The sequence below is a fragment of the Dasypus novemcinctus genome, chromosome 15 (genome assembly GCF_030445035.2).
Source record: "Dasypus novemcinctus isolate mDasNov1 chromosome 15, mDasNov1.1.hap2, whole genome shotgun sequence".
NCBI classification, from domain to species: Eukaryota; Metazoa; Chordata; class Mammalia; order Cingulata; family Dasypodidae; genus Dasypus; species Dasypus novemcinctus.
In genome coordinates this window covers 90,406,419-90,429,008 of record NC_080687.1, presented here as the reverse complement: position 1 = coordinate 90,429,008, position 22,590 = coordinate 90,406,419, and the positions used below count along the sequence as shown (strand labels likewise).

The following is a 22,590-nucleotide window of genomic DNA, read 5'->3' as shown; positions in this document are numbered from 1 at the left end:
AGATTCTTCTTGTAGGCATTCACTTATCTTATAAAGTACACTATTATGTTAACTTATCTACTGTGTGGTTGATTTGTTCTCAACAAATATGTAGCAATCTTCAGTGCTTGATTGTTCCTAACAAAGAAGCAACCTAAGAGCAATTCTGCCTCCAAGGGATGGGTTTTGAACACTTCTTCTAAAGGAACATTTAGAAATATCTTTATATTTATGACCCAAACTAAATATGTATTTGGAAATGCCATTTTTATAAGTCTGTTACATGAACAGACGTCATCCTTTTTAAAATTCAGGTCAGATGTCACCCCCCCCTCCCCCTCCACGATGCCTTCTCCAGCATTATCCCATCCTCTCCCACCCTGTTTGAGATGACCCCCTTCTCTGTGTGGGACACACCCCATATTTAAATGTCCGTGTTGTAAATATTCTGTTTTGTTGTATTCCCATAGACTGTCGCCTCCACGAAGGAAGGACTCATGTCTCATAATGTTTTTCCATGCATGGCAGTTAGCAAAATATCTGAGCCTTGGTAGATATCAAATTTTGTCAAATGAAATACTTTGTTGTCCTCTTCACGATCCTTTCTGTAATGTTACCTTTATATGCATGTAAATATATATGTACTAATGTCATATATAATTGCAAACATTTATTGAGTACTTACCATGTACTGGACACCATGTTAAATACTTTTTTTCCCTTCCCATTTAATCCTCACAAGAACATTAAAAGGTAGATTTTCTTATCCCCATTTTACAGATAGGGTAAAATGAGGCTTAGAATGGTTAGTGAAATGCCCTGAAGTCACACAGCCAGTATGTGGGAAGCCCGCCTCCTGATCTCAGATATATTTGGTTGCAGACTTGGGTTCTTGATACTCTTGAATTCCCCTTCCACACCGATTGTCTTGCTTGATGTTCCCATTTTGTGGAGGCAGATTGTGTCTTCACATTCACCTGATTAAGGCATCGAATCCCAGAGAGGCTAAGGAGCCAGTCAGCTCTAGGGTTACCTGCGCTTTTAAAAACTTTTCCTTTGTTCATCACAAAAGGATTTTAAAGAATTTTTGGGCAGGAGGAGGGCAGGGAATGAAAAAAGCGTTACTGTAATAGTTCACAAACTGAGCGGACATGGTGAAAAAAAAAGCAAGGCTGATCTTCAGTAGCAGCTGGAGACTCTTCTAGCAGCAGCCTCCATCCTCAGCTCCAGCAAGCAGATTGTCCCCGTGCTTCTCCATAGGACAGAGCATACTGTAGGTCGGTGGTTCTGGAGGAAGGAGGGGAGCCGGTGCGTATTTGTGGGAGCCCCTCCAGCAGAAGTCCTGAGGTCCAGCAGGCGCCTGCCTGGCCGCAGGGTCCTGTGGGGTCTTTGCGAGGATCGGGGTCCTTGAGGCCTGCTAACGAACCTCGGCCTCCGGCTGTGCTCCAGCTGGCCAGGTCCTGGTGGGAGCCCAGGAGTGAGTCCATCTCAGTTCTGCTCCCGGGACCCCTGTCTGCCTGTAGGCAGCCTGCCTGACTCCAAGTGTTTCTCTAGACCTCATCTCCTTGCAAAACACTGGCTTAGCGCCCCCTGCCACCACCACCCCCAGCCCCGGCTGGGCCGGTGAGGACCAGCCAGCCCCCAGCGCGCCGGCCCGCTAACCATCTGTGTGCAGCCCCTTTGTCAGGACACCCGGGACCTGCAGTGCTACCAGCGGCCTCGTCTCTCCCGTTATTTCTTTGGAACACGATGTGGAGCCTTCTGGGCTGGCCTCGTCCCTGGCACTGGCCCACAGCTGGCCTAGTTACGTCCAGCCTTGATTGGAGAATCGGCCCCTATTGTGTTTCTTTCAAATGGGACAGAGCTCTCACCTTAACTAGGAGACTCTTCGCTGACGGAGAAGGGGAGAAGAAGAACAGGCCACTCATAGAGGGCGGCGGACGAGGAGAACAGGACAGGTGAGCGGGCAGCGCGGGCGGCACGGCCGCCTGTGCCCGGGCGGAGGGCGCGTGCCGGGCCTTCGGTGGCCGTGTCGGTCAGCAGACAGCGACGCTGACTGCCTGGAAGGCCGAGAGCCCTTCTGAACCCGCCTCCCGCCGCCACCTCTCAGGGCGTCCATCCCTATCTGGAGCACACCGTGCCGTAGCCGGGGAAATGATTTGGGATCCCAGGGCCTCTCATGGTCTCGCCAGGGCCCCTTCCTGGCCTGCTCTTGTTGCCCTTTGAGACCTTTCTCACATCTCTCAACCGCTCTGCTGAGCTTGGCGCCCTCCTCTGTGCTCTCCTCAGATGCTGTGGCCTTCCCAAGGGGCAACTTACTGCCGTTACCAGATCCTGGCCATCTGAGTGTCCGGTAAAGGTTGACTGGCTGAATGGATAAATAGAGGACCGAATGAACAAATGAATGAGTGAACGAACAAATGAGCTCGACTGCTATGCCCCAGAAATCCCAGCCACAGAATCCCACCTGTCCTCACAGCAGGGCTCATCTGATTGACAAAACACTGCATCATGAGGCAATAAACAGGACGTTTGCTTTTGTTTTCATCTTGTCCACTTAGGAAAAGACAACCACAAAGAAACATGCGCTGAGCTGCAGCCTGTCTGCCGCCGTGCTCAGCGCTGGTGACAGAGGAGTTAGAAGCAGCCACGGTCTTGAAATAAATAACCCTTCCCCTCATATAAGTACAGTTTCTAAAAGAAAATTTTACTATATACTTAATTCAGACTCTTTCTTACTGCGGTGTAAGCTTTCTTCCACTTCTCCCTCAGTGGAATTGTGACTCATTATCTCTGAAGTCTGCAGGAGCAGCACTTTCTAAGCAAGACAGGGTTCAAGTTCTCGCCTCACCTTTGTCTTCCTGTGTATGTGTCTTTCTCAGGCTTTCAAAGTTTGTGCACTTGCTTTAGTAAGTTAGAACATAATAGGTTCCTATGCTGGTCGAGAAAACAATTTCCATCTGTTCATAGATTGTTAAATGTAATGGGTTCTTATCTTTTTAAAAAGCCTAATCCTTCCCTACTTTCCCCTCTCAAATACTGAATCTCAGATCCTTTGAGGTCCAATATAATTTAGGTGTTAATTCCCTTCTACACTTTTCAAGCAACTGCACTCACTATGCAAATTTCATTAAACCCCGTGGTCTCTTCATAATGATGTCTCAAGAGAAAGCAAAGTAACTCTTACTGTATATTAAAATATTTTTCTCATATGTAGTGTCCTTTGTCCCCATTTCTGAAGATGTATTCATTTGACCTTCTGAAAGAAAACAAAAGTCTGTTACAACTAAAAGAGAATGCAAGGCACTGGGCTTCTCATCTCATTTGTGGGAAACAGCTGCTTATTCTAATTCTCAGGGCTCTCGTTGCAGAGTTAGCAGTCCTGAGCTATTTCAGCCTTAAATCATCCTGGGTTGGCAAACCAGAGTGAGGGCTTAGGCCAGAAAAGAAACAGATGATGTCTATGTACAGAATGAGATTAAATAAAAGCAGAAGCATGCCAATATTCCCATTGCCAGTATTTCTATTTCTAATCTCTAGCCTTGGGGGCCAGTGTTGAAACCGTTCTGTTCTGGGACTTCTCCATTAGAATTGGCATCTGGTTCAGTAGCACCAATCTTGATTTTGTTTTTAAGGGGGGAGTAAATTTTTAGCAGTTGTGGCATATGAAGTCACAAGCAGTGACATATTTAAGATGAATAATAACCAAGTTGCATCATTCTAGGCAGAAACTTTGGAATAATCAGAAGAGACATGTCTAAATATGGAGCCAGAGACCTGGCTTGTAGTTCTTACCCTGCCATTTGTGAGCTTTGTGATTTGGACATTTTACTGAATGGCTCTAAGCTCCAATCTCTTCGTCTGTACCATGGGGATAATGCTTATGAAACTTCATGAGATTAAATAAATAACCCAAGGTTGAGTCCTGTCTCTGTCACTCACAGTGTCTGTGTCTTTTGTGTAGCCCTTTGTTTTGAGCATATCAGCACTGAATACAAGAGTCCTGGAATGCTAGTGTCCCAAGAAATAGTCCAATCAAATGATCCCATAGTAGAGATGACGAAACTGAGAACCAGAATTTAAAAGTGCCTGCAATGTTGTGAGGTCACTACTTTGAAAAAGAATGCATATTCAGCATTTGCATTTAGGTGCGCGGTTTTTTTTTTTAAACAAAAACTCCTTTTTCTGGAGGCAGCAATAGACTAATACGCTATCAAATTTAATGGATTTTCTAATAAATGGGACAGCAATCCTGTGGGGGTAACAGATCAGCCCTGCTCATTCTCTTCAACCCAGAAAGAGAGTCAAAATGGCCAGTGTAGCTAGAGGAATGCTATCCACCTTTTCCCAGAAAGGGGAGGTTTTTGCTGGACCTTCTGCATCCTCTGAAGTTTCCTCCTAAACAAACGGTGCGGCCCCCGTTTTCTGCACAGGTAAGCAGTGAGTGAAGCCACGCACAGGTCGAAGGCATGGGAGGATGAGAATGAATGAAGGAGAGCCGGAAGGGGCAGGGAGAATGGGAAAGGTCTGGGCCGAGGACGGAGAAAACGACATGCAAGTAAGAGAAAAGAGGGTTGGCGCGTAGAGTCCGCTGTGCTCCAAGGGCTGCCCACCTAGGAACGCGATCCCCTCCGCAATGTGGGCGCTCAGTGCTGTATTCCAACAGTCCCTGCTCTGAAAAAGGCCTCACTCACAGGAAAAAGAAAACCCTGTATATCACCTTTGACATTGCTTGCTTCATTTCACCCTAAGGGGGAAAAAAATCAGCATTTGTACTGGCAAGCCCATGCTTTTTTGCTCCCTTCCTTTTTTGAATTGTGTTTCTATGTAAGGCATAAAGATTTCAGAAGGGTGGCTCAATTACGTGTTGATTGAATTTTAGGAAGGAAGTGTGATTCTCCAGTAGAACGCAGAAACGCAGCTCACTAGCTTTATGCCTGCGTTTACCTAACCCAACCAGAGCGATTATAGTCACTCTTTGTTTTTACTCTTCCTGGAGGAAACAGGTGAGGTAGGACCTAAAAGCATGAGTGAAGCGTATGCACGTATAAAGTGAGCTCTCTTAAATCTAGGTCAGTTGGGTAAGAAAGGTTTTTTGATAAACCCAGATTGCCGATTAGATTCATAGGACACTTCCATGTTAAATGATATTCTTCCCACAATCTTGGCCATAAGGCAGTGTAAACAGCACACCGATGTTAAGAAACAGAAAATTGCATTCACAATAATAGCAACGCTTCACGGTGCACGGTTTTATACTTTAATATGCTGTGCTCTGTTCTGCCATATTAATATTTTAAGTAATATAATTTCCTTCCCTTGTGGCTTGAGGTTCGTCTTTTATTTTCCCTTTACGTTTCTGGAATGGCTTTCTATAATGCTACGTCTTCTACCAAGAGAAAAGTCCTGAAAAATAGAAAGCATAAAGCCTAATAATCTTTGCCGGCAAATAGCAAAAACAACAAGGAAAATTGATTTAAGATCCTCCAGCCAAGCTGTTATCTTGTGTACTTGCAGACTCAATCTGTGTCCCTGGCTTTGATCCAAGCCTCAACATGATGACTGGAATCACCCCCATTAACCCAATGATCCCAGGCCTGGGGCTGGTACCACCCCCACCGCCAACAGAAGTGGCCGTCGTCAAAGAAATCATCCACTGCAAAAGCTGCACTCTTTTCCCTCAAAATCCAAGTAAGTGACACCTGTGAGAATTATCTGCTCACCATTTTAAGTTTCTTTTCAGAAGTAGCTTTGCATTCATGTTCTGATGTGACTCTCAGATTCCCACAGAGTGTTTATACAGAGGGGGCCTTCTCCCTGCAGAGTGCTTTTTCTCTTGATTAGAACAGATATAGGAGGATGTATGTATCCCTGTGTCCTTCCAAGAGATGACCTGACACGGTGTAGCCAGCGACTGTGATTAGGGGACGCATACCCATCCTTTGTCACCACAGCCTAGCATTTGCTGCCAAGCATAGCGTGAAATATGCAAGCACATTCGTCCATCTTCACACATGTGGGAGAAAAACTCCAAAATGTCTTTTGCTAGATGGAAAATTGACTTAATTTAGCAGTTAGCCATTTACGGGGTGGGGGGGAGCCTACATCTCAGAATTTCTGGACCAAGTTGTATTTGTTTGAAGGAAACATTTGATGATGTAAAAGGGTAAGAATTTTTTTTTTTTACTTCAGATACTAAGTTTATGGGCTTAAATAGATAGGGTTTTTTTTTTCTTATTATTCATATTAATCAGTGTTACCTTTTTAAAGTGGACTTTTCAGGAAATTGCTTTAGTAATCTACATATAAACTAGGTACAATGCTGTGACCGTGTACATTTTATCTTTTTTATACAGCCACCGCAACAGTTAATAGTTTGCTCATTTAAATGTGAATGATAAAAAAGTGTTTTCCCCCCTAGCATGGCATTTCACAGCCAAGTATGTACTGTGCCTCTTATTAGGTTATGCTTCCTTGTTCTGCCTTGCCGCTCCATTATCTAGCAACAAGACAAAGCAGATAACAAGCCGAGGTTTTTCATCATGTTGTCATTCCATCATGTTTTGTACTTTGTGAAGTTTTTCCCTCCATTTGCTGGGCTTCTGTATTATGGAAGGAGAAATGAAATTATGCAAACATTTGCTTTATCTTTGGTTCACAAATGAGCATAGCCACTCTGTAGAAATGAACACAGAAAGTAAAGGTTGGGAGGAGGGGAAAGGAACTTAAAAACAAGACAGCCAAAGATAAATGTAAGTTGGTGTAGACATTTGTCCTCGCTTAGTCTGGAAAAAGTTACTCTGTAAGCTTTGCTTTTGCCTCATGAACCAGAAAGAGAGAGCAAGTAAAGAAAAGACTGGAAAAAAAAACACCAAAACCCTCTGTTTTGTTCTGATTATTAGATCTTCCACCTCCTTCCACAAGAGAACGACCTCCTGGGTGTAAGACAGTGTTTGTTGGAGGATTACCAGAAAATGCGACTGAAGAAATTATTCAAGAAGTCTTTGAGCAGTGTGGTGATATTACAGCGATTCGGAAAAGCAAGAAGAATTTTTGTCACATTCGCTTTGCAGAGGAATTCATGGTTGATAAAGCCATTTACCTTTCTGGTACTTTGCATTGCATAAGGGGATTTTTAGGCATTTTGTTATATTTTGTGATGTTAATATGGGCTTATTCCCTTCTGCCTTAATGCACAATGAGGTTCTCACAGTTTGAGGCTGAAAAAGGAAGAACTCTGCCTTTTCCCTTGGCTGCCAGGAGCTCTGTCTGTGAATTTACCTCGCTGCAGGAACAATTTTCCACCATCCAGTCTTTAGGAATTCCACCTAATTTCTAATTAACGTTCTCAAGTGCTTATTAGATGAAAAGCAATATTATGAGTACTGAGGACCATTATTATTATTGGATGTAATCCTGTGGGGGAGTAAAGTACTCTCAGAATAATTTCAGTCTGTCAGAAGTGGATTCCCTTTCTAGACACCAGGGTACCCTGCAGCGTAGCCGGCGGGCCCCAGGGAGAGGGCTCATGCCGTTGCCCATTGGATACTGCATTAAGCCACACGATTCCTGCTTCTTTGGTGCCAGTTGTTCTAGGGGATTTTCACAGATGTGGAAATTAGACCTGAGGCTGCCATCCCCCCTGTGGGGCCTGGAGCAAATGTATGGAGGCTGTCGACAAGGCCATTGCCAAATTCAGGAATTACGGGGCTAGCACGGCCGTGTGGCTTTAGAAGGACGTCTCTTTCTGTCCGACCCACTGCCAGTTCGCTCACACTCTCCGTGTACGTGTTTCAGTCCATCCTTCTCCACTCAGCACTCTCTATTCCTGCCGCAAAGCTAATGGGGGAAGGCGGGAAAACAAGAGGAAGATAACAAGCAGCACATCTGAACACTGCTGCCAGGTTCCACGTTGTTTCTGCAGCCTGCCCCTGTTGCCCTGCAATTCTGTTGCAAACCCTAGGAGCCCTGAGGTTATTCCAACACCGCAGAGACTTTCCTGAGCTAGATAGTGATAGGGAGAACGTCAAAAAACTCTTATTCCAAGAAAATCTCACCAACTGAAAAAAAAAAACCAAAAACTGAAGGCCTGCCAAAACGGAGATGGCAACAAAACATAGGATGAAAACATTTTGCAACACCCAAGCAGCCAGGTTTTGCCTTTTGTTCGTTCCTGAGCTGTAGCCTCTATCGGACCTCCAGCATCTTGCTGAATGGCCGGGCTGTGGGTTTAGTGTGGCCAAGAGAGTAATCTCCCTGGGGAGCCTCTGTTTTCTCACCTGCAAAATGGAGATAGTTATGGTACTACCTCCTAGGACTGTTGTGAGGAATGAATGGAATAGTGGATATTCAGGGCTTAGCAGGGCATCTGCCACATAGGAACCCTTCAGTAAGTTCCTTTTACCCCCAATATCCTGACCAGTATTTACCCGTGATAGAGAAGCACAGATTCTGTTTCTCAGGAACCCCGCACAGGGGACCCGGGTTCCAAACAGGGATCTGCCAATAGCGTTATCTCTTCAGGCCACCTAATTAAATGAGAGCAGTAGTGCAGATCAGAATTAGCATCCCATAATATTTAGGCCCGATCAGAAAACCCCATAAGACATTGCCAACGAGGAGCTGTCCCAAATTCAGGCTTGGGAAAGGCGTTCCTTTATTCCTGCCTTCCTGGTGCCCTCTGTGCTCTCCCAGCTCTGACCTGGGCACACGTCTCTCAGTGGGTGCCCCCTTGCAGCAGGAGGGCTGGACAGCAGATGCCTGGCTCCATCCTCCCCGCCTGTGCACAGCGGGGCGCTCTCCCAGCCCTGCCTCGGCTGCCCTGCGGACGCCGGCAGCCGGAGCCCCTGGCAGGTCTGAAAGGTTCACTCGCCGGGAAGGCGGGCAGGGTCTAATTTTAGGACGACTTTGGCATTTGAAGGCCAAGCTGATTTTAGACCCGGTCTCATGGGGTTCTCGTTTAAGGTGCTAACTAACGATGATGTTTTGATGAAAGAGAAGGTTGCTTTTGGCACAAGAATGTTCGAAAAGTGACTCTGGAAGTGAGCAGGGGAGACGTTGCTGGGTCAGCTGGGACAGCTGGCAAGTGTCAGCCCCCAGCCTGCTCAGCTGTTACGTGTGTATCACTGTGCTCAGCTGCCCAGTGAGGTTCCCGTGGCCCACAACCAAGGCATATTTCACTTTTAACATTCATTCTGCTCATCTCTGGTTGGATTGTGTGAGTTTTTTGTGGTTTTTTATTTTTTTATTTCTTTTTATTTTTCTCCCCCCAGTTGTCTGCTCTCTGTGCCCATTTGCTGTGTGTTCTCCTGTGACCACTTCTATCCGTATCAACGGCACGGGAATCTGTGTTTCTTTTTGTTGCGTCATCTTGCTGTGTCAGCTCTCCGTGTGTGCGGCGCCATTCCTGGACAGGCTGCACTTTCTTTTGGCACTGAGCGGCTCCCCTTACAGGGCGCACTCCTTGCGCGTGAGGCTCCCCTATGCGGGGACACCCCTGCGTGGCAGGGCACTCCTTGCGCGCATCAGCACTGCACATGCGCCAGCTCCACACGGGTCAAGGAGGCCCGGGGTTTGAACTGCAGACCTCCCATGTGGTAGACGGATGCCTTATCCATTGTGCCAAGTCTGCTTCCCTGTGTTTTTTTTTAAATCAATGGCTTTTAAAAAAATTTTATTTATCCCGCCCTCCCCCAGATGGTTCTCTTGTCTGTCTGCTCATTGTTTGCTTGCCTTCTCCAGGAGGCACCGGGGAACTGAACCCACGACCTCCCATGCGGCAGGCAGGTGCCCAACTGGTTGAGCCACGGCCGCGTCCCTTGTGGGTATTTTTGACAGGCGTAGTGTTGCCTTCTCATTTTTGACCCACACGGTGGAAACCTAGCAGCAATGAAAAAAAAAAAAAGGCCCAGGATCCTAGCAGCAGGAGTCAAACATGAGATCTGTGCCTTATCGGGAACTTTTCAGAGGTGTGAAGTGCTCAACTGAGGAGAAGCCCACCTCATTGGGGATTTTCAGCTGCGTTTCAACCCCCAATGCTCAGATAATCCATTGAAATCCAGCCTGATATCTTGAACATCAGCACAGGGCAGCCAGAGTTTTGCAGATAGACCTCATTTGCAAAGCCCCGACACAGCAAGGTGCCCATTTTGCTGTCTCTGCTGGCAGACGCCCACAGCCTTGCTCCTGCTGGGACCTGAGTTTACGGTAAAATCCGAGTACTCCAAACTGAAGAGCAACCTCAAAGCCAGCTCTTCTGCATTTGAAGTTAGGCTGGCTGCTTTCAGTTCTGTTTGTGTTGATCTCGGAGATCAAGTTTCTGCTTATACTCTTTATAAGTTGGGTCGCTCATAGGAAATCCCCCAGAGATTTCCAGGCCCCCCCTTTTTTTTATTTTTCGGTCTGGCTCCGGGCTTTTACATGGGGCTCCTGTGATTTTCCAAAGATTGCATGGAGAGCTTATGTGGTGCTGCATGCCAGATGATCTGCCGCAGGGTTGTAAGGGAGGCCATGGTAAGGCCTCCTGATGAAGGTAAAATATTCTCCTGTGTGCCTCTAGAGGAGAAGTGGAAATAAAACAGCAGTGCCAAACTGCTTTTGTAATCGAGGCCCTTGCAGCCGCCGAGAAAGAATTGAGCAGGGGAATGAAGCCGTATCCTGTGAGCGAGGTGTTGTGGAATTTACTTTGTAGAGCTCTTTAAATATCATAAATGGGCTTTATTTACTCCTGCTCTTTCTAAAGAGAATTTGAGAGATGTTATGTGAAAAAGTTACAGTAAATGGAAAAGTAAGAAAAGACCATGAAGAGGTGGGAGGGAAGGGGAAATGCGGCCTACCAAATTCAATTCCGAGCTTCCTGGCAGCCAGCGGGAAGAAGGAATGGTGACCAGGGCCCCAGTTCTTGAGCTTATCCTCCGTGGTTAGCGGTGGTTTGGAAGACGTCGTGAGCCTCTGAGGCACCCTCCCTAAGGTGTGTTCTATACCCAAATCTGTGCTAGGCTTCCCTGCACAGTGTTTCAGGATTGCTGGGAGAAGGATAACTGCTTCCCACCACCTACGGGAAGGGCGTCTTTCGTGAGGGCAGAGACAAAAGTGAGAGCTCGCCCGGCACGCCTTAAGGGCCTGGACCGAAATGCGCTTTCAGAATCGATTGCGATGTGACCGGCCTTTCCATCGTCCTCAGGTTACCGGATGCGCTTAGGGTCCAGCACGGACAAAAAGGATTCAGGCCGCCTCCACGTGGACTTCGCCCAGGCCAGGGACGACTTCTACGAGTGGGAGTGCAAGCAGAGGATGCGCGCCCGGGAGGAGCGGCACCGGCGCAAGCTGGAGGAGGACCGGCTGCGGCCCCCCTCCCCGCCGGCCATCATGCACTACTCGGAGCACGAGGCCGCTTTGCTGGCCGAAAAGCTGAAAGGTAGGACCCAGGCTAGTGCCGCTCCCCTAGCCTGAGCCAGTCCCTGCTAAAGGAGAGGCGTGGCCATCCCCAGCTGCCCTGCGCGTGCCTCTTGTCCCCCGTGGCGTGTGAGCGGGACCGCCCGCCGAGCCGGGCGCTGGCCACCCTGGCTGGCCAGGCACTGCCCCCTTCCAGCACGCTCCATGGCCCCGCGAGGGGGGCTCCCTGGGCGAGGCAGCAGAAGGGCAGGGGCCCCAAAGCAGGCTCTTCTCTCCTGGCCCAGGGTCCAACGAGCCAGACAGGCGTCTCGGAGCTCTGTAAAACATTTGCACGGCCACCAAACAAAGCTTCACCTAGCACGGAACAGGCGCTGTGCTAGCTCCGTAGAGGGGGGACGAGAAAGTCCAGATGGGCTCCCTGTGCTGAGAGATCACACCCGCAGGATAATTAGCAATGGAGGAGAGTATGTCTCACCCCACCTCCACCCCTAATGTTTGCTGAGCCCCTCGCCTCCGCTTGAGGCTGTGGAAGATAAAGCCCTATGTGGGATTCGTGCCTGGCCGCAGTAAACTGCAGTGAAGCGTGGGGGGCACCCGGGTTTTGAAGTTAGAAAGACGTCTGAACCCAGGTCAGTTAGTGCTGCGCTGTCCGCGCATTCTGCAGGCACTTGCCAGTGAGACTCTGCTCTGGTCGTCAGGATCAAGGGAAAACACAGGTGGAGGCGCCGTCGCTGCTGCTGGCCCAGGCGGGTGTCTAAAAGTCAACAACCGTAATCCAAAGCCGAGGGCGGGTTTGCCGACCAAGACCGGAGGGTCTGGGGGGGAGCAGGAGTGATGATGATGAAGGCGTCGAGGGTCTTCACAGGGGAGGCAGGGTTTGAACGTGAGAGGAAGGGGCGTAAAGGTGTCCAGACCTAGCCTGGAGCCCTGGGAGTTAAGACAAGGAAGCAGGGAGGGCCTCGACACAGACGAGAAAGACAAGTCCTCTGCTCCAGGACCTGAGAACCGCTGAGGAGGGCGTGGAGCCCGGCGAGGCCCGAAAGGCAGCCTCAGGCCAGGTGGCGGATCTGGGATTCATTCCATACACTCGGGAGAAGGCTTTAAAGATTTCTGCAGAGAGGAGAGGTGGGATGTATCCTTGAGTGTCTTAAGGTATAGCAAGTGCACTGCTGGCAGAGTGCATAGAGTGGATTGGATGATTTTACTACAAGAAATTTGTGAAAAGCGGCCCCAAACCTGTAGGAAGATAAGAAATTGATATTCTATGCCTTAAAAGAAAAAACAAAAACACCCTGCCCTTCCCCACCTCCTCCTCAACTGCAGTTGGCGACTGAAATGGCCCCATTGCCTCCATGAGCAGCTTCTGCTGCCTGAGAAGGGGTGTCCTAGAGGTGTAAAAACATACAGGTGTGGCTGTCCCTTTCATAAAAACTATGCTCGCTATAAATACAGACCTTTTCTCACTTCTCCATTCAGCTGAGAAACCATAAAGAGTGGCTCGGATGAGAAAGAGCCCCGTTCCCAATCAGCCATGCTAACTGGAACAAATTAGTTTTTTCTTTCATGTCACACAGTGTGTGATGTGTGGTCTCAGCTCTCAATCCACAGACTCAACTGTTTTCGGTCGCGCCCACAGCTAGGAGTGACAAACTCGAGCGCTTGGGTTCCATGACTTCATGGAGGAATCTCATGAGAGTTTGGCATCTACATGATGTTATTTTTAAGAAACCAGCACAGAGATGTCTGTTAATATAAGAGGTACATAGCATATTACCTCTCCTCTTAGAGGATAGCAGATTGGGATGTCAATTTAGTAAAGCAATTTGCAAGCCTTGCCATTTCCAAAATATGTATTTATATAGATGAGTATAATTTGCAGAATTCAGAAGCTGCACCTTTGCCAAGTGCTATGTGATCCCTTGAGGAGAGAACAGATTGGAAATTTTAATAGATGGCAGTTACAGTAGAATGAACTAGCTGAAGATACATCTTAGGCAAGAGTCAGGTAATATCAAGCTTGACAATTTCAACCCAAGCACAGAGTTTGGAATATAAACAGCATTTAATTGCTTAGGAAATTGGCTGCCTCACAGAGAGGAAATCCACCCCGTGTTCCTTATAATGCCGAAAAGCCAGCCAGGAGGAGCCAAGGAAACTGTTTCCCTGAAGATGATTGCATTGATGTAGGGATATAAAATGTAGTCAAGAGCTAAGGTACAGAAGCCTGTGTCACAAAAGAAATGGAAATGCAATCTGAAAATGCCTAATTGGATTTGATTTTTTTCCTCCCCTGAGAAACTTTGCTATCTGTGGTTTATTACAGACATTTTTCCTCCATTTTACATCATGCTTGTTTATTCTCACAGTGTTTTGTTTTTTGGTTTTTTTTGTAAGTCAGCTTTATCCAGCCAAATCTATACAAGCCAAGTCTTTTGGGGGATCCTGGGAGCCTTCCATGTCTTTCCCTGTGTGAAAACAGTGCACATAGTAGGTGCTCAGCAAATTCCTTTTCTAGCGTCCTTTGCTATTAGGATCCATAACAAATTATAGGGAAGTGAAGTGTGTGCAGGCATCATTTCATTCACTCAACAAGTATTGGGTGAGCTCGTTCCCACATGCCTGGCACCTGCTAGTCCCTGCAGGGGAAGACAACCATGCACAAGCCCCTGCCTCACAGAATTTATGTCTCTCGAGTGACAGAGGCATTTACAAAGCCCTTCCCACTAGGATAAGTGATATATAACAGATATATCCTGTCGATGTTATAATAGTGGGAAGTATTAGGTGATCTCACAGAGAGGATCTAGCTGGGCAGTGGTGGGGCAAGTGGGGGTGTCTCCAGGGACCAGGCAACCCCATCCAGCCAGAGGGAGCATGCAGTTTTAATTGTGTAATGTCTGAGGCACGGAGTCACCCAGAGTCTGGTCTGTTAGTACAAATTCTGAAAAAGAAAATTAGCGGCTCCCTGCCGATTAAATAGACATCGTTCTGAGACTATTCAACTTAATGAAGACTGACTGGGAAGGAACTGCTCATGGACCAGAAGTTGATAGCACAGCTTTGAGGATGAGAGAAGGAGCTCAATAACAGCATAATTACACTTTATTGGAAACAGTGGCACCAGGCAGATGAGATAATGAATTTCAGTGTGTCTAACACAGACCATCCACCCCTGGAGGAACCCTCTGCTTGGATTGTGGAAGGAAGAGATTGATTAGCCGGTGAGGAAGGATTGTATAGTAATTCACCGGGGATTTCTCTCGGCAAGAAACACTTAAAAGTTTTGTGTACACTCTCTCCGCCTTTGGAAAGCTGCGTGTAATCTTTCCCTATTTGAGGAAATGAAGAGTTTCTCTCTGCATCAGGTGAGACTCTGACAAAGCTTTTCAAGTGATGCCCTCGGGATTTCCTGATGTGTTGTCAAGAATTCGGTCCTCTGGGACCAGCATTTTTAATTTCCAGAGGACCAGACTCGGATTTCAAACACAATGGCCCGGGGCAGCCCATCGGAAGGAGGGGGGCTGGAAGGGGGGCTGGCTTTTCTGCTGACGTGTTTGTCAGTATTTATGGTGCCATGAAAGTAAAAAATCAATAGTGCTGTGAGCCAAGTGGAAGTTCCATTAGCTAAAAGCCAGGCTTCCTCATTCAGGCAAGGGGAAGGCGAAACACTGCTGCCTTGTCTGGGAAGCAGCTCCTCTGGCGCCGCTGACCTTCCCAGAGGCAGGAGAGGCGATTTTGCTTGGAAAGGCTTTGCTTGACGGTGCAGCAGGAACGACCAGCGTATTTGCGTGGTCTATCATTAGCTTTCCCATACCTACAGGTACTAAATTGTGGGTGCGTACATGGGAGTGTGGGCACACGCCCGTGTCCGTGTGTCTGTGTTGGGGGTCACGGGTAGCGTTAACCATTTGCGTGGCCTTTCATGCCCTCTGTAACCTGGGTCATAGGTGATAGCTCATTGAGGGGCCATAAAATCGAGACAGTTGGGGGACAGCCATTGCTTAGGGGCGCCCAGGAAAAGCTGGGAACGAGGCAGCAGTAATGCATCGGCCATCCTGGAATTCTCAATCCCGTGGACCCGGTTGTGACTGTCACACTATGAGCCAATTCCAGCTACCAAAGAAGTCAGAATCATAGTGACCACTGCATAACACACCATTGTGTGTGTGTGTGTGTGTGTCTGTTTCTTTGGAAAGAAAAGTGTGCAAAGCGTCTTTCTTCCTTGTTCTCATTTAGAGACATTGGGTTCCCACCGCCAGTCTCCCCTCGGGGCGCTCCCTTGTAGACCAGGTGGAAACAGGGCCCGGCCCCTTCCCACTGGTCAGGGTTGGTGGCCTGGCTTTCATCCCACTGTGGTTCCGAAATTCAGGATCAAGTCTCCCTCTGCACCCAAAAGCGGGGAAAGCAAGCAGGCCAGTCTGCTTCCTTGTCCTCATCATTATCGACCTCGACAATCTGATGGCAGCCCCTCAGGTACCCTCCTGCTGAGCGCCAGCCCGTGTGCCACGCTCTGGGGTTTCAGAAAAACCTGGGGCATGGCCCCGCCTTCAAGGTGCTTGCAGTCCTGTTGTTGGTAAATCACACTGTGACAGTGGAATCACAACGGTCATATGAATGGATGAACGCGACCAAAGATTTCATGTAACTCACTCTTGAGTGAGGAGCGAGAAGGTGTTAAAGCTGGTTCAGGGGAGTGGTTGTAGCTCAAGTGGTTGAGTGCCTGCTTCCCTTGTACCAGGTCCTGGGTTCAATCCCCCATACCTCCTGAAAAAAAAAAGAAAAAAGCTCAAAGAAGAATTTGCCTTATAGAGATTTATATTCTCTACTGGACAAAACTCATTTGCAGTGTTATGGAGAGGAATTATTTGTACTATCAGTTTTTCATAATTTAACTTCTAAACCTGCAGAGTTAATAGGCTAGTCAAAGAAAAGCAATGGTGCACACTTCTATAGACTCGGAAAATCCCCCAGGACAGCAGGGGGTCTCCCCTAATCAATGGCCAGCATGCCCTTGAAAGGTCTGCAGCTGTCTCTATGCCCTTCTCCAGATCTTTGACTTTTTTTTCCTGACAGACATTTAGGCAGCTATTCTTTCATTAGGTGTGGGGAGATTGGAGTCCGGGATATACACAGCTCCTGAGAATCACATCAGATCCTTTGGATCAGAGATTCTTAACCAGGGATCCATGGAAAGATTTCAGGGGGTTCATGAGCTTGAATTGAAAAAAATCAACTTATCATCTTCATTTTCTCTGACCTCTAAATGAAATCTAGCATTTCCTTCACTTAGGAATGTAGCCAATAAATAAATTACAGTAGTATTCATTTCACCTGACTGGCAAAGGGGACTGTGGAACAAAAAGGGTTAAGAGCCCCTGCTTAGAATTTCTCCACTGTGTCTCATCTGCTACTTTCCATTTCAGGCTTTCATCATCTCAACTTAAATGAGCTCCTAACCCGTTTATGTGGCTTTCCTGGAGTCATTTATCCCAGTGCCTCTCAAACGCTAATGTGCGTATAAATCACCTGGAATTAAAATGCAGATTCAGAGTCAGGAGGCCTGGGTGAGGCTGAGCCTGCATTTTTAGCAAGCCTTCCAAGTACGTTCATGCTTGTGGGCTTTGAGCAGTCAAGATTCATTCCACATGCAGTTTTTCAAAAGTGCCTACTACGTTCCAAGTGTTTAAGAAACATGCAAGAGTGGGGGAGGGTGGAAGGCTGAAAAGTCTGAGGTTTCCAGAAACGAAATGAGAAGGGCATGGATTTATGCAGTGACATGGAGGGATGGTAGATAATCGTTCTATTGTTTATTCCTTACAAACCTAAGTGAATGGTATCACCTTTCCAGAATTAAAAGTGCTTTCTAAAAATATTTTGTGAGTACTTTGATAAGGTGGGTAGAGCCTCTTTGCAGAAGTCTCGATTTTCTTACATTATGCTTAACTTTCCTTGCGGGTGATGATGATCTCAGAGGCCTGGAAAATAAAAGGATCTGCCACCACAGGTGCCACAGGAACATTTTTCTCTGGGAGACAGAAGTATATGTGAAAATACTCTTCACTGTGAAATTAAAGTGCTCATTATCAACCATGAGGTTTCCCAACTTTTAACCTTAGAATTTGTTGCTTACTAGTATGGATCACTGCAGATCTCTTAGAAAAAGTATAATAAAACATAGATAAACTACAGAGGGAAAAACTGAAAGAGTGAAATGTGTTTGGGAAACATTATGTTCACATTAGTTCAACAACAACAGAGGACAAATCTGTAAACCAGCAATGGCTGTACGGAGCGATTAGGGCCTTAGCAGTGGTGTATGCAGAGAATTGTGGAAGCAGGGCAAAGGGGCACCGAATTCAGCCAACGGTGCAGAAAATAGTTTAAGTTTCAGAAGGGTGCTTCCCCTGGATCTTTTTTTTTTTTTTTTTTTTGATGTACCAGGGCCAGGGATTGAACCTGGGACCCCTTATGTGGGAACCTGGCACTCAACCACTGAGCTGTATCGGCTCCCTTGAGTTGGTTGTTTCATTTGTTTGCTTGATTGTTTGCTTGATTGTTTGCTTTTGTTTTTAGGAGGCACCAGGGATCGAACCCGGGACCTCCCAAGTAGTAAAGCAGGTACTCATTCGCTTGAGCCATGCCTGCTCTCCTTCCCCTGGATCTTGAAGGAAGTATTACAGTTAGCCAGGTGGCCTAGAAGTGGGAGGATACTAGGAAGAGGGATCGAAGGGGAAAATGCAAACCAGGCAGGGAGGCTGGTTGGCCAAGGATTTCAGTAACCCAGGCAAGGTGTTGCAAGGACCCTGACTAGAAAACACTGGACAATTTTAAATGAGCAAATGGTACATCTTCACTCCAGTCCTTAATGCAGAGAAAGCACATCTGCACGTTATAGTTTCTAAACAGAACCCGTGTTTACAGTAATGCCTCAATATGGTCATGGCAAGTATTTGGAATTTTTGTAAATTTTGATGTATTCTTAGGAGCAGTGTTCACTTCTTTCCACATGAGTAGCTTTAACCATGCTGCAAACTAAATCCTGGTTAAATTAGGTGATAGCATTTTTCTGATTTCTCAGAGACCTTTCCACTGAATACAAAATTGAACTTAAAGAGTTAGGTATTGAAAATGACCACTCCCGATACGCTCACGTAGCCATCCAGAGAGAGTTACTAGCTTCATCTTAATATAAAGTCACTTCTTACAGGCAGCAAATATTGACTAGAGTTACAATCATGCCTTCACTAATGTTTAAAAAAATTTAATTTGAATGTTGGTACATCAGGCATACATAGCTCTGTCAGCTTCAGAAAGTTTCAAAACGAAAATGAAGTTGGGAGTTTTCAAAACCAAGGTATCTTTAAGCCAATGGAATTCTGCCTACTGGTGCTTGCTAAAATGTTAGAAAGCCTCTTGCCTAAATCCTTTGTAAATAGTGCATTTGCAGTTGTTTACTCTTACGGGAAGTTGTTGCCTTCTCCTGAAAACTGTCAATTAACCAGAATCTGCCCGAGGAATTTACAAGCCAAATCTAGGCACGAAGAACAACAAAATTTGATTTTCGGATCCTGTGAGCAAATACGCATTTTAAAAATGTCAGTCCATCCTTCCTGCAGTAAGTTAGTATATTTATGAACTAAGTGACACAAGCAAGAGAAGGACAAACCGCCAGCTCTTCTTTCTCCTTGTAAGCTCCACCACGCTAACCTGAGATTTTTCTTTCTTTGTGTTAGGCAGAGATCAAAGCCACAGCACATGGGAGAAAGGGTGCACAGAGGCAGTGCTCCCTTCTTTTGTTCTTTTTTTTTTTAAGAGGGGAAGAAGACATTTTTTTTTATAAGCATTCAGTTTATTTCTGCTGTCTCTTCAGAGGTCCATTCTCCTAACACATATTGGCAAGGAGAGAGGTCGTGCTTGTGAGGGAGGCAAAATTTATTCTGGCTCTAACGGTCGCAGTGGGCCTCTCACAAACATAATGCTAAATTATGAGCCTCTCCATGGCTGAACGTAATGTTAAGTTGTATGATGGATTTTATCTTAGACCAGCCGCTTCGGTCCATGAAACGAGATAAGAAACCACTACAGCTGGAGTTCACTGAGGGTTGAACTTAGACTGAAATTCCAGAGTTAACAAAACTCTCTGAGCTGGTAAAGATACCTGCCTATGGGTTGGGATAAGTTTTTCTTTAGGAGGTACCAGGTATTGAACCCAGGACCTGGCATATGGAAGCAGGTGCTCAACCACTGAGCTACCTCTGGTTGCCAAAAAGGGTTGGTTTTTTCATTTGTTTAGTTTTTAGGAGGTACGGGGGATGGAACCCAGGACCTCATACATGGGAAGCAGGTGCTCAACCACTGAGCTCCATCCGCTCCCCTGGGGTGGGATTTTTAAGGAAGCTGGATTCTTTGGTTTGCAGAGTGCCCTTGGGCATCGGGAGCGGGCTCTTTGCTCTGGTGACCGTGTGAGGGTGGAGAGGGCACGTTGGCGCTGATCCCCGAGCCCAGCCTGCCACCGCCGCAGCAGGCTTGAAACGGTGCTGAGCAGCGGCGCCAGGACCACGGGTGCTCCCGTCGCGTCCAGGCGGCACGCGCTCCGCGGCCCTCAGTTAGGCAACGCGCTGGCTGCTGCGCTCAGGGCTCAGCCCTCCCGGGCAGCTGGTGCTTAGGGTGCCGAGCCCTCCCCGGGGGCCGCGCGCAGTCAGGGTGCTGACCCCCCCGGGCAGGCGGCGCACAGACAGGGTGCCGAGCCCTCCCGGGAGGCTGCGCGCAAACAGGGTGCTGAGCTCTCTTGGGCAGGCGGCGCGCAGACAGGGTGCCGAGCCCCCCGGGGGCCGTGCACATACCAAGGGTGCCGATCCCTCCCTGGGGGCCGCGCGCAACACGGTGCCGAGCCTTCCCAGGCAGGCGGCGCGCAACAGGGTGCTGAGCCCCGGGCTGGGAGGGGCCTCTGGGGAAGTGCTTACCACACTTAACACAATTTACAGAGCACCCTAGGCATGGAGGGATTTGTATAAAGCATAAAATACTAGTGAAGTGGCCATTAGAAAACACCTGGCAAGTAAAATAAAGTAAAATTCTGGCACCAACCATGAAGCATACTCTATCTAGGATGTCTATATATAAACACACACACAAATAATGCCTATGGACCTCTCTTCTGTACCTCATTGGTGGGACAGTAGATGACACCTAGTCGGCGCGTTTTTGCTGAATGAATAAGGATCTGAACCTTTCAGTCTAATTTTGCTCCTGAGTTTAGAATTCAGAGTCCTAGTTTACTTGCAAAACGTAGGCTATTTTTTAAATCCCTTTCTCCGGGGGTAGAACAAAAATACAGATGAAAGGCTTCTCCCCTCAAGTTTGCCTGGAAAATATGCAGTGAACCTTCAGCGGTGGGATCGGTCAATATTGTAAGGACTCACAACTTCCAGTTCTAATTAACATAATCACCTTCGAACTTGCGTTTTCTCCACCTCTGGGACATATAACAAAGGTCTGCTCCAGTAACCGTTCCCAAACAGGCAAGTCTGTATGTTTTCTTTGAAATAAACATCATGACATTTTTACAGGGGGCACCTCATCCCCCCACCCAAACTGTCCCCATCCCCAAATCTCATATCTGGTTCAAATGGGTTTTCTAATAGCCTCCAAAGCAAACACTGATCTCTCTAGGAAACATGTCCTCTTTTGTTGAAAACAAATAAATACCCTGTTTTTCAGCCTAATCAAATATTTTATATTAAACCCCAAAATGAAATTAGTTTTGAACAGCAATAGAGCAAGCATCGACTTATTCCTCCTATCTGCCTGCGGAACATTATCTTGCATTACAACAGGATTTTTAGTAATTTAACCTATTGTCTTCACTTTGGTAACAATAACTCTGCTGATTCTGTAAGTCAGGAAAATGGTATCACTCTATAATATTGCTGATAAATGAATAAGAAATAACGTGGAGGCCATATAGGTCACTGACAAGTTTTCTGAGCCTGTCTTTAAGCGAAATGAGGGTTTGGTGGGAGGAGGGTTTGGTGGTAGCAAGTTGGCAGATGAGTGGGTGAGCCACCGCTAGTTTCCTGAATGGCCCTATGACACCACGGAGTTGGATGAGAAGGAGCAAATTAGGTGATAGGTTAGTCTCAGAAAAGCCAATATGTCCAGTTCTGAGAAATGTATTCTTCAGTGTGGACCATGCTCTGTCTTTCGAAAGGAGCCAGAGTTGAGTCCATCTTCTCGCCTTGGCATGATTTGTGCCTTATGGTTTTTCTATTTCCAGACGATGGCAAGTTTTCCGAGGCCATCACGGTGCTCCTCTCCTGGATTGAGCGCGGGGAAGTAAATCGGCGCTCTGCAAATCAGTTCTATTCCATGGTTCAGTCGGCGAACAGCCACGTCCGCCGGCTCATGAACGAGAAGGCCACCCACGAGCAAGAGATGGAGGAGGCCAAGGAGAACTTTAAGAACGCCTTAACCGGGATCCTCACTCAATGTAAGTAAAATTTCGGGGGCCATCTCTTTTGTTGTGACTCTGCCTTTTCTTTTTTATCCATTTTATTTTTACTTTTTTCATTTGGGGGTAAGTAGTTCAATGATTTCCCACTTTACTTCATATCAAATGGCACACCTCATAACCTATCTCACGTTCTGTGGCAACTTGGAGGAACACGGAGCCTGCCCTGAGAGCTTACTTCTCCAGGTGAGCAACGTTTCCGTAGCTTTTCCTCAGGACACCAAGCCTGGTCACCAGGGCAGGGCAGCCAGGTGGGTCTGTGCCCTCTGGAGCCACCACAGTTCATAGCACACCTTGACCACGCTTGACCTGCAGCCGACCCGCAGACACGCTCGTCCTCCAAGCCCTGGCAGTGGGCAGCATGCCCCAGGCACGCTGCTGCTGGGCTCTGTTTAGAGAGAAAGTGCCATCAGAAAGACCTTCCTCCTCAGGAACCTTTATCTGAGGTGAGCTTTGGCCATAAACATGGAAACGTAGGAGGAGAGGATTTTTTTGCATTAGTATGTTTTGTCCTTTCTTCTCTTGGAAAGCAAAATTGCCTTAATTATACTTTAGGCTAGTGATTTTTCATGTCCAGATCTTAAATTGATGAAGGGATGTAAATGGATCTTTCTCACAGAGCAGTAGTCAGGATAATTACCCAGGGCTCTATTCAAAAAAAGGGCTATATGTTATATATAATTATATATATATAAAAAATCTCCACA

The 22,590-nt window shown here is 47.1% G+C and overlaps 1 protein-coding gene across 2 annotated transcripts in view; it reads left to right on the top strand.

Annotated features, from left to right (window-relative positions):
* Positions 1–22,590, top strand: part of ENOX1 (ecto-NOX disulfide-thiol exchanger 1) — a 564,686-nt gene that overhangs the window by 410,675 nt on the left and 131,421 nt on the right. For both annotated transcript variants that reach the window (XM_058276646.2, XM_058276648.2), the window contains 4 exons: positions 5,497–5,670; positions 6,882–7,088; positions 11,162–11,395; positions 21,650–21,862. In XM_058276646.2, coding sequence (XP_058132629.2) covers positions 5,497–5,670; positions 6,882–7,088; positions 11,162–11,395; positions 21,650–21,862 — 828 coding nt within the window. The remainder of the gene's footprint in view (positions 1–5,496; positions 5,671–6,881; positions 7,089–11,161; positions 11,396–21,649; positions 21,863–22,590) is intronic.